General features: G+C 45.8%; 2 protein-coding genes across 6 annotated transcripts in view; one reads left to right on the forward strand and one right to left on the reverse strand.

The window, feature by feature from the left end:
- Positions 1-12,223, reverse strand: part of LOC146010058 (uncharacterized) — a 341,065-nt gene that overhangs the window by 257,916 nt on the left and 70,926 nt on the right. The window lies entirely within an intron of this gene.
- LOC146010093 (oocyte zinc finger protein XlCOF7.1-like) overlaps positions 1-12,223 on the forward strand; it is a 212,185-nt gene that overhangs the window by 18,486 nt on the left and 181,476 nt on the right. Inside the window, exons 1-2 of one of the 4 annotated variants that reach the window (XM_083151003.1) lie at positions 7,462-7,666; positions 9,045-9,188. The exons of 1 other annotated variant lie outside the window; for it this stretch is intronic. In XM_083151003.1, the coding sequence (XP_083007129.1) occupies positions 9,111-9,188 (78 nt within the window). In that variant the 5' untranslated portion in view covers positions 7,462-7,666; positions 9,045-9,110. Of the gene's footprint in view, positions 1-7,461; positions 7,667-9,044; positions 9,189-12,223 lie in introns of those variants that run through there. 2 more of the 4 variants (XM_083151005.1, XM_083151004.1) reach the window with 2 other exon arrangements.

Below are 12,223 nucleotides of genomic sequence, written 5' to 3' on the forward strand. Positions count from 1 at the left end.
ATTGGGCTATGAGCAAAGGCTAGCCAGGGTAGGGATGGTTACATTAGGATATAAGGAAAGGCTAGCCAGGTTAGGGATGGTTACATTAGGATATAAGGAAAGGCTAGCCAGGTTAGGGATGGTTACATTAGGATATAAGGAAAGGCTAGCCAGGTTAGGGATGGTTACATTAGGATATGAGGAAAGGCTAGCCAGGTTAGGGATGGTTACATTAGGATATAAGGAAAGGCTAGCCAGGTTAGGGATGGTTACATTAGGATATGAGGAAAGGCTAGCCAGGTTAGGGATGGTTACATTAGGATATAAGGAAAGGCTAGCCAGGTTAGGGATGGTTACATTGGGGTATGAGGAAAGGCTAGCCAGGTTAGGTGTGGTTACATTGGGCTATGAGGAAAGGCTAGCCAGGTTAGGTGTGGTTACATTGGGCTATGAGGAAAGGCTAGCCAGGTTAGGTATGGTTACATTGGGCTATGAGGAAAGGCTAGCCAGGTTAGGGATGGTTACACTGGGAAATGAGGAAAGGCTAGCCAGGTTAGGTATGGTTACATTGGGCTATGAGGAAAGGCTAGCCAGGTTAGGTGTGGTTACATTGGGCTATGAGGAAAGGCTAGCCAGGTTAGGTGTGGTTACATTGGGCTATGAGGAAAGGGTAGCCAGGTTAGGTGTGGTTACATTGGGCTATGAGGAAAGGCTAGCCAGGTTAGGTGTGGTTACATTGGGCTATGAGGAATGGCTAGCCAGGTTAGGTGTGGTTACATTGGGCTATGAGGAAAGGCTAGCCAGGTTAGGTGTGGTTACATTGGGCTATGAGGAATGGCTAGCCAGGTTAGGTATGGTTACATTAGGCTATGAGGAAAGGCTATCCAGGTTAGGGATGGATACATTAGAGAAGAGGTGTCTAAGAGGGCATATGATTAATATATAAATACATAAAGGGTCATTAAAGAGAACTAGCCAGAGTGGGAAGGGCTCTTTACAGTAATGGCAGTACGATATGGAATACTCTGCCAGAGAAGGCTGTGATGGAAGATTAAATTATACATTTAAATATGCGTTAGACACATTATTGCCAGTAAATAGTATCCAGCGGTATAATCATTAATTATAACGCACTATAGTGGCCTCAGATTGTACTATAGTGGGCTCATCCTGTATTGTAAGGGTTTCTTGTGTAATAAATTGATCTGCACTATATGCAATTGATTTCTTTGTTGGGAACTCATGTCCTAATACGACACCACCGTTTGTATTGCTTTCTGATATATAGAATAAGTAGAATCTGATTTGTTGCTAGGAGTAACAGAAGAAATAGTAGGAAGCAGCACTATTGAAAGTAATAAATACATTTATTAATTCAATGGATTAAATAGTGATAAGATAAATATTAGCAGCACAATGTTTCAATATTTCAGAAATACCGGCCGGTATTAAACAGGTCTAAAATATATCATTAATAAAACAGGAGCTCTCTCACGGCCTAAAACAAACATATAAGTTGAAATAAACTTAATAAACCAGCATCATGGTTCCAATTCCAGGTGAATAATTGGTTAATTGTGATAAATTTGCAATTCGTGTTCCAGAACTCTCTCACAGTTCGACACTTTTTCGTTTTTCATTTGCGATAATTGCCTTGGATGGTAAAGGTGTTCAGGTTCGGGCAGCGGGGGTCTGGGGACGGGCATAGCGGCAGCTGGAAGCAAGCTACGCTATTTGCCGGGAGGGAAGCAGATTTTGAAAAAACTTGCCGGACGCTGATTGGCTGAATTCTCTCATCCAATTAGCGTCCGGCAAGTCTTTTCAAAATCAGCAACGCTTCCCGCCGCCAGGCAAATAGCGTAGCTTGCTACAAGTAAAAGCCACTGCTGGCCATCCCCAGAGCCCGCTTCCCGTCCCCAGACCCCGCTGCACATAGGTATGTGGGTGCGGGGGGTCGCTAAGCCTCCAGCGCCAGGAGCAAGGCAGTCATTTGGTCCCCCCCCCCAGTCAAGGGAGAGGACGACCAAATGATTGCCTTTCCCCGGCGCCGGAAACCCTAGTTTCGGCCCTGCTGAGGGTACTTCAAAAAGGGCATGGGTCCTGCCCATGAAGAAGGCGCCAGCGCGGCTGGCAGAAGGTTCGCTAGCAGAGCTGCAGGTGATTACATAAAATAAAAAAAAATTAAATTCTGTTACAACCAGCGTGCCACCTCTCTGCCCATGGTCAAGTCCCTGTCACTGCTGACCTCACTGATCTTTTTTTTTTTTTTTAATAATATTTATTGATTTTATCTGATATAACAAACAATTACAGACAAGATACAGTCATAAAAAGTATCAAACGACAAGAACAAAGCAAATTGACATCTAGTAAGGAACAGCAGCAGACTATACGTTAGCAGCTTAGGCATGTGGATTTGTATCCAGATTCTATTCAGGCCTAGGGGGCGTTTAATTATCATGATAATCTTAGCTTGATCGGCCCTTCAGACTTTATAAGCGCCTATTGCGAGCAGCAACAGAGGAGGCAGGGGGGCCCCTGCATATATTGCATTTCAGTGCAGGACAAATAAATGGAGGTAGAGGGGAGATCTAACAGGGGATGGGTTTGTAGAGTTGATATTGCCAAAGCTTTCCTGTACACTTACATTTAGATTTCCCATCCAAAATAGGTTTAAGCCCTGGTGTTAGCCCAGCAAAAAAAACAAAAGCATAACAGTGACAGTGTACGCAGTAGTGCCTACTCAGATAGAGGGGGAGAAATGTGCTATTGAATACAATCCTGAGGTGCAACCACCCTTAACCCTTATATAAATGTATTTATAGCTTATCGCAGTGTTAGTGTTCCAGTGTCTAATCTCCAACTCGTATAATCCTCCCATCGTGTTCAAATGTGTTAAGCATTAATGTCACAAACAAAACAGACCTTAAAAAAACACTAACAGTGCGCCATTGGTTTCTACAAAAAAGAAAATCATGTGTACAAAGGGAGGGAGTGCATCGCCTAATACCATCTTGCTGTATATGCCATCATTCACCATCCTGTATACAGGTGCCTTCGATTCCTAGTGCGCCAGTGTCTGGAAGTCAACCAGCTATCCCATATCCTATGATATTTGCTTGTAGCGTGTCTATTAATATACAAATATTTATCTTGCTGGACCATGTAGTTCACTCTGGCAATCCAATTCTGGATGTCCGGACCTTCTGAGGCCATCCAATTTTTAGCAATCAGGACTTTTGCCACTGAGGTCAGACCCATCACATAGAGTCTATCCGCGGATTCCAATCTACCAACCGGAAAAATGTTTAGAATGCAAGATCTTGGGGAGAGCAACTCTCTAGATACCCCAGTGTCCACCATAATGTCTATTACCTCGCCCCAGAATTCTGCAACCCTTTGACAGTCCCATAATAAATGGAACAGCATCCCAGTGTGTATCCTACACTTAGGGCATTCGGTGGACGATCTTGCTTTAAATTTGACCATTCTTATAGTAGTCAAGTAAGCCCGGTGTAGGATATACAGCTGGACCTGCTGATTCCGGATCGCGTTAGATGACTTAAACACCGATCTCACTGCCATTTCCCATTCCTCTTCCCTCAATGGCCCCACATCCACCTCCCATCTACCCCTCAATTCCCTCATATAGTCCCCAGAGGCAGCCCCACTTAGGAGTTTATACATCTTTGAGGTGGTGCTATTTTTCCCTCCCTTCTTTATGGTTTTCTTAACCAATGATTCCTCAAATAATGGGGGTAGAGTACGGAATCGCTCCTCCAGGACACTTCTCATTTGAAGATATCTAAAAAAATGGGTCTGTGGTATGCCAAATTCCCCTTTCAGTTGAGCAAAGGATTTGAATACACCCCCACAGTAGAACTGGCTAAGGTTTTTAACTAAATAAGGTCCCCAAGCTTCCTTTACCTGTAGGCTCACAGCGGTGTGCTGCATTAGCCTGTCATCCAGTGGGTATTCAGGGTCAGTGTGTTGACATCCTGCAATTCTGTTCGCCTCTCCCCAGATCCTAATTGACTGAATAACCAGCGGTGGGTCTTTTGCAGTTATATAGCCTTGTAGTAGTCTTGACAGGGGGTCCGTACCAGGGGTTGATATATTTACCAAGGCCATTGGCATATAACTGTCACTGTCTTGGGTCACCCAGGGTCTCATCTGAGCCAATTGTGATGCAATGTAATACTTTCTCAGATCCGGCAACCCCAGACCACCCTCTTCCCTCTCTTGCATTAAAGCCTTTAGTTGAATTTTAGACCTAGTGTTATTCCATATGAACGACGTAATAATACTGTTCATCTTACGGAATATCGTTTTAGGAAGATAAATGGGAGCCTGCTGGATTATATACAGAATCTTAGGAAGCATTATCATTTTTATAAGGTTTGTCCGTCCAATTGTTGTTAACGGGAGTCGGGACCATGATTTACATTTTGAAATCAAATACTCCATTAATGGATTTATATTTAATTGAATAAATTCTCTCGGGTCTTTAGAAACCCATATCCCCAAATATTTGAATGAGGAGACCGATTGTACAGGAAGGGGATTATCGAGCAGGGCATTACCCACTGGCGAAACCAAGAGAATATAGGACTTACTCCAGTTTATACTAATTCCCGAGTAGCCACTAAATTCGTTAATTATTTCCAAGGCATGCGAGAGATCGCAGGTATAATCAGACAGATACAATAATAGATCGTCCGCATATAATGAAACTACGTCTCTCTCATGTCCAGTTCGAAATCCCTGATTAGCAAACCGTGTTCTGAGACTACACGCCAGGGGTTCTATTGCCAGGGCGAACAGCAGGGGTGACAAAGGGCACCCCTGCCTCGTCCCCCTGTTTAAAACAAAGGCCGGCGAAGTCCAACCATTAACCGAAACCCTTGCGCACGGCCTGCTATAAATAAGTTGTATCCACCTAATGAGTCAAAGCCAAAGGCGCGGAGCACGGCCCATAGGTATGACCACTCTACCGCATCAAACGCCTTTGAGGCATCTAGGGAGGCTACTGCTGGGTGTTTCTCGTCATCTCGCGGGAGCTGTAGATGACTCTGTAACCTGCGCAGGTTAATACAAGTGGACTTCGTCGGCATAAACCCTGTCTGGTTCGGGTGTATAATTTTCAAGATATATTTGTTTATTCTTGAGGCCAGGATTTTAGATAATATCTTCGATTCTACAGTGAGGAGGGAAATGGGTCTATATGAGTCAAGGTTTGTAGGGTCCTTTCCCTGCTTGAGTATGATAATTATTCTAGCTTCCAACATCGTCGGGGGGAGGCAGTTCTCCTCAAAGCACTTTGTTAGGGTTTCCATCAATAGGGGGGAGATTTCCTCTATATAATATTTATAGAGCTCCACCGGAAGCCCGTCCAGTCCTGGAGCTTTCCCTCCCTGCAGGTCTCTAATTGCCTTTTTTACCTCTTCTAGGCTAATGGGTGCTTCCAGGTCCCTTTGCCCCTGTTCCCCTAAAGGGGGGATTGAAAGTTTTGCAATATACTCCACAATTTCTACCAGGGTTTTATTTAATTTGGACGTATAAAGATCCTGATAGTATCTCATTACCTCCTGCCCTATTGATAGCGTAGTATCTGCGATAGGACCTCACTGGTCTTTTATGTCCCCTTGGCCTGGTCCTGCCACCCCTGTCCTTTCCCTGTTACTACTGTAGGCATTATATGTGCAAGTGGAGCTACTACTGTGGGCATTTTTTTGAATAAGGGGCAATACTGTGGAGCATGAAGTGAATAAGGGATCCTACTGTGTGGTTAAATATTAATCAGGGCCATAACATGCGGTATGATGTTTATAAGATTGTGCTTACTGCGTTGGAATTTTAGTACTATTGTTTGACAACGTCCCTTCCTTGTGGGACTGCACCCCTTTTATATAGTATGAAAGGTATAAATGTTTGTGAGTTTTCTTTATACTTGCTGACTTTCCTGGGTGCTCACTCTGGGAGGCACAACAAGACGACGGCATCACAATAGGTGGGTGAAGTGTGGGGAGTGTAGGAGCAATGGCATCATCATTTTAACCACCATTCTTCGCAATCCCTGTCATCTACTTTATTATGCCAAGATAAGCCATACTGAAAAGCAGGCAGTGCGGCTATGGTGATGTGATTCAGCAGAATGGCTATGGTGGTATCAGTGGTGCAGAGTCAGTATGAGACTCCGAGAGGCTTGCCCTCCATTCCAGGAAGACGGGAGAGACACGTGATTTTTGAGGGTTTTTTTTTTCATAAAAAGGCTGTGTTTTACTATTTTCCTGTGGGGGGCCCATGTGTTTTATTATTTTCATTTGGGGACCCCGGTGTTTTATTATTTTCCTGTGGGGGGGCATGTGTTTTCTATGTTCTTGTGGGGGGGCCAGGGCCGGCGCCACCACTAGGCAGCCTTAGGCATTTGCCTAGGGTGCCGTCCACTGGAGGGCGGTAGTGAGCAGCAGCAGAGCTTCTGCCGGTGCCGAGTAGAGCAGGAAGAAAGCGGCTGGAATTGGAGCAGGTGAGTGAGCCATACCCCTGCCCCTATATAGCGCCCGCACAGCACTGACCCGCCTGAAGCTGCGGGCAGGGGTGCTCCGATGCATTGAATGGGCCCATGTTTTTTACTATTTTCCTGTGGGGACCCAGGTGTTTTATTATTTTCCTTAGGTGACAAATGTTTTTTACTATTTTCCTGTGTGGGCCCATGTATTCCATTATTTTCCTATTTTTAAACTTCTACATTTTCCATACCTCCACTTAAAAATTCCCAATTTGACCTCATACTGACTTTCGCCACGCCGATGTCCCCAACGGGGTGCCCTCTTCTTGGTTAAATGACCCTATGTACACCATCCACACAGATGAGGCGGCACTCAGAGACTCGATTAGTGCAAAACGTGTAAAATAATCAGGTCACCAACGTTTCGGGGACAACTTCCCCTTCATCAGGATGATCTGTTTGAATCTCTGAGAGCTGCCTTATATGTGTGGATTGTGGTAATTATTTCTGGTCACTCTTTCTGACAAATTCCTTTTTGGATGGAATTTTTGTATGGCTACATATCTTTTTTGCATTAACTTGAATAAGTCATGAAAACAGAACACCGAAGGCTGCTCCATCTGTAGTATAACAACATTAACGCAGCCTGCTCCATTTGTATGATAATAACAAGCAACAGAACCTGCTCCACCTGTATTATAATAATTATAACAAGTGTCTGTTCCATCTGTATTATTACAGGACACAAGGTCTCCTTAACTCGTCAACAGGGTACCACAAGATCCTGCAGCTCCTCCTGTACTATAATAAGATGGCACTACAGTCTGCTCCACCTGTAACAGGCCTCCTTATTCTGCTCCCCCTGCTGCACTGTCACATCTGATCCCACAGCAGTCTGCTCCCTCCCCCTATATGATACTACATCATTGCCTGCTGCCCGACACAGCAATGGCTCCTATGCTCCCCCCCTAGTATCAGCCATAATCGGTAGCTGCTGGGGAACCACAGTCACTTCAAAGTTCTGAGGAAGAAGATAAGGGGAAAGTCAGGTGGCACGCACAACTCGGAAGTAAGGTGGAACGCACAACCCGGAAGTACAGTGTCCCGCGCGAAACGGAAGTCGGGTGTGTAACTAATAACCCCTCCTGTGGGGTGAAATTAGGCAGCGGCTGGCCGCGGGTGAGTATCCCTATATAAATGGGCAGTAGCAGGCTGTGGCTGAGGGGGGACATAATAGCTGTATATCCCATTACAGTGACTGGGGCCCTGTCCCACCCTCTGCCAGCATAGGCTTGTTACCAGCAGTGTCCCTATGTCCTGCCCCTATCCTGCATCCCAACATAGGGGACCTCCCCCTGGGGTATTAGGGCCAAACCACCCACAGGTCATAGAGTACTGTTTTTAAAACCTCCATTTCATGTCCCATAATATATATTTATAAAAACAGACCTAATACCCCATTCCCAGTGTTCATTAGTCCCCCCCATGTCTTGTGTGTGTCTAGCGCCGCCCTGCTGGCAGCATTTTGATGCTGAACCAACGCCCTACCAATTGGAATGAGGGGCTGGCAGGACAGAGGAGCGCTGTTGCCCTGGTAGTCAGTGTTAGAACTACCCTGGAAGGGGTCTATTATTCTAATGTTCCCCACCCCTGGATGTGTTGCTCGCTGCCAGGCTCGCTGCGCGTATTGGACCCGGAGCTAAGATACTTACTATAAAGCAGGGATGGGGACACTTAGGCCTTCAAGCTGTTGTTGAACTACATATCCCAGCATTCCTTGCAACAGTTTTAGCAGGGCCAAATAGCAAAACTGTAGCAGGGCATGCTGGGATGTGTAGTTCAACAACAGCTGGAGGGCTGAATGATGAATTTACGGGTGCAAATCTCTTTACGGCGTCCGGAATTCGTAGAAGAGTGCTCGCTTTCCCATAGGGTAGCGAGCAATTTTCAGTAAATTCGGTCTGAAACCAGCCTGCGAAGGGGGTGAGACCGGGTGCTGTTGCCCGCATTTCAGCGCTGTTGCAATGGCACCTCGCACCCTTCACAACATCTGTCATCCTGAAGTCTGACTGCTCTCTAGTCTAGAAGCTGACATCTGTCTATAGTAGCGATCACCTTAAGCTGGAGTGAGTCGTGATGGGGGCTTCTGTCACCTCTCAATTTACCGAGGTACAAAAAGCATCGTCAGTCATTCAGATCCGCATTCACATGTGACCACAAAGGTTGAATCATCATGACAAGCTTTGTGTGTTTCCAGAACTACTCTGATCTGCTTTTGTGTATAGAGGTTTTGGTACTTATGTATTATCTGGGCTCCCATGTTAAATGCACCCCATTTTTTCATACTCCTACTATCCAACTACGCATGGAGTTGATTTTATATAGTGTGGCGAGCGCAGCGAGCCACCGTGCCCGAAGCGTGGCGAGCGGACGCGGTCTCATATAAAAAATGGGAGCCTAGATATTACATAAGTACCATTATTGTACACGTTCTCTCACTCAGTGTTTCGTATCTGATTAGGTGACGTGATGTTGACTGTAATAATTTTATATTTAGACAATTACACTGAGGCAACCGGATTCTTACTGGAAGTCACGTGAGGATGAAACGCATTCACTGAGAATGGACCAAGGCAGGAGTCACATGACTGAGAGGATATTAAACCTCACCCTGGAGATCATCTACCTGCTGACTGGAGAGGTGAGGGGATCTGGGAGCGTCACTGTGACATCACCTATATCTATAGTAATAATACAGGGACGTGACTGGGGAGGTGAGGGGATCTGGGAGTGTCACTGTGACATCACTTATATCTATAGTAATAATACAGGGACGTGACTGGGGAGGTGAGGGGATCTGGGAGCGTCACTGTGACATCTCTTATATCTATAGTAATAATACAGAGACGTGACTGGGGAGGTGAGGGGATCTGGGAGCGTCACTGTGACATCACTTATATCTATAGTAATAATACAGGGACGTGACTAGGGAGGTGAGGGGATCTGGGAGTGTCACTGTGACGTCACTAATATCTATAGTAATAATACAGGGATGTGACTGGGGAGGTGAGGGGATCTGGGAGTGTCACTGTGACATCACTTATATCTATAGTAATAATACAGGGGCGTGACTGGGGAGGTGAGGGGATCTGGGAGTGTCACTGTGACATCACTTATATCTATAGTAATAATACAGGGACGTGACTGGGGAGGTGAGGGGGTCTGGGAGCATCACTGTGACATCACTTATATCTATAGTAATAATACAGAGACGTGACTGGGGAGGTGAGGGGGTCTGGGAGCATCACAGTGACATCACTTATATCTATAGTAATAATACAGGGACGTGACTGGGGAGGTGAGGGGATCTGGGAGCGTCACTGTGACATCACTTATATCTATAGTAATAATACAGGAACATGACTGGGAAGGTGAGGGGATCTAGGAGTGTCACTGTGACGTCACTTATATCTATAGTAATAATACAGGGACGTGACTGGGGAGGTGAGGGGATCTGGGAGTGTCACTGTGACATCACTTATATCTATAGTAATAATACAGGGACGTGACTGGGGAGGTGAGGGGATCTGGGAGTGTCACTGTGACATCACTTATATCTATAGTAATAATACAGGGACGTGACTGGGGAGGTGAGGAGATCTGGGAGCGTCACTGTGACATCACTTATATCTATAGTAATAATACAGGGACGTGACTGGGGAGGTGAGGGGATCTGGGACATCACTTATACCTATAGTAATAATACAGGGACGTGACTGGGGAGGTGAGGGGATCTGGGAGCATCACTGTGACATCACTTATATCTATAGTAATAATACAGGGACGTGACTGGGGAGGTGAGGGGATCTGGGAGCGTCACTGTGACATCACTTATATCTATAGTAATAATACAGGGACGTGAGTGGGGAGGTGAGGGGATCTTGGAGTGTCACTGTGACATCACTTATATCTATAGTAATAATACAGGGACGTGACTGGGGAGGTGAGGGGATCTGGGAGTGTCACTGTGACATCACATATATATCTATAGTAATAATACAGGGACGTGACTGGGGAGGTGAGGGGATCTGGGAGTGTCACTGTGACATCACTTATATCTATAGTAATAATACAGGGACGTGAGTGGGGAGGTGAGAGGATCTGGGAGTGTCACTGACATCACTTATATCTATAGTAATAATACAGGGATGTGATTGGGGAGGTGAGGGGATCTGGGAGCGTCACTGTGACGTCACTTATATCTATAGTAATAATACAGGGACGTGACTGGGGAGGTGAGGGGATCTGGGAGTCACTGAGACGTCACTTATATCTATAGTAATAATACAGGGACGTGAGTGGGGAGGTGAGGGGATCTGGGAGCGTCACTGTGACATCACTTATATCTATAGTAATAATACAGGGACATGACTGGGGAGGTGAGGGGATCTGGGAGTGTAACTGTGATGTCACTTATATCTATAGTAATAATGCAGGGAGGTGAGGGGACCTGGGAGTGTCACTGTGACGTCACTTATATCTATAGTAATAATACAGGGACGTGACTGGGGAGGTGAGGGGATCTGGGAGCGTCACTGTGACATCACTTATATCTATAGTAATAATACAGGGACGTGAGTGGGGAGGTGAGGGGATCTGGGAGCGTCACTGTGACATCACTTATATCTATAGTAATAATACAGGGACATGACTGGGGAGGTGAGGGGATCTGGTAGTGTCACCGTGACATCACTTATATCTATAGTAATGATACAGGGATGTGACTGGGGAGGTGAGGGGATCTGGGAGCGTCACTGTGACATCACTTATATCTATAGTAATAATACAGGGACATGACTGGGGAGGTGAGGGGATCTGAGAGTGTAACTGTGATGTCACTTATATCTATAGTAATAATGCAGGGAGGTGAGGGGACCTGGGAGTGTCACTGTGACGTCACTTGTATCTATAGTAATAATACAGGGACGTGACTGGGGAGGTGAGGGGATCTGGGAGCGTCACTGTGACATCACTTATATCTATAGTAATAATACAGGGACGTGAGTGGGGAGGTGAGGGGATCTGGGAGCGTCACTGTGACATCACTTATATCTATAGTAATAATACAGGGACATGACTGGGGAGGTGAGGGGATCTAGTAGTGTCACCGTGACATCACTTATATCTATAGTAATGATACAGGGATGTGACTGGGGAGGTGAGGGGATCTGGGAGCGTCACTGTGACATCACTTATATCTATAGTAATAATACAGGGACGTGAGTGGGGAGGTGAGGGGATCTGGTAGTGTCACCGTGACATCACTTATATCTATAGTAATAATACAGGGACGTGAGTGGGGAGGTGAGGGGATCTGGGAGTGTCACCGTGACATCACTTATATCTATAGTAATAATACAGGGACGTGACTGGGGAGGTAAAGGGGATCTGGGAGCGTCACTGTGACATCACTTATATCTATAGTAATAATACAGGGACGTGAGTGGGGAGGTGAGGGGATCTGGGAGTGTCACTGTGACATCACTTATATCTATAGTAATAATACAGGGACGTGAGTGGGGAGGTGAGGGGATCTGGGAGCGTCACTGTGACATCACTTATATCTATAGTAATAATACAGGGACGTGACTGGGGAGGTGAGGGGATCTGGGAGCGTCACTGTGACATCACTTATATCTATAGTAATAATACAGGGACGTGACTGGGGAGGTGAGG

This window comes from Crinia signifera, chromosome 6 (assembly GCF_055691185.1).
Source record: "Crinia signifera chromosome 6, ASM5569118v1, whole genome shotgun sequence".
Taxonomy (NCBI): domain Eukaryota; kingdom Metazoa; phylum Chordata; class Amphibia; order Anura; family Myobatrachidae; genus Crinia; species Crinia signifera.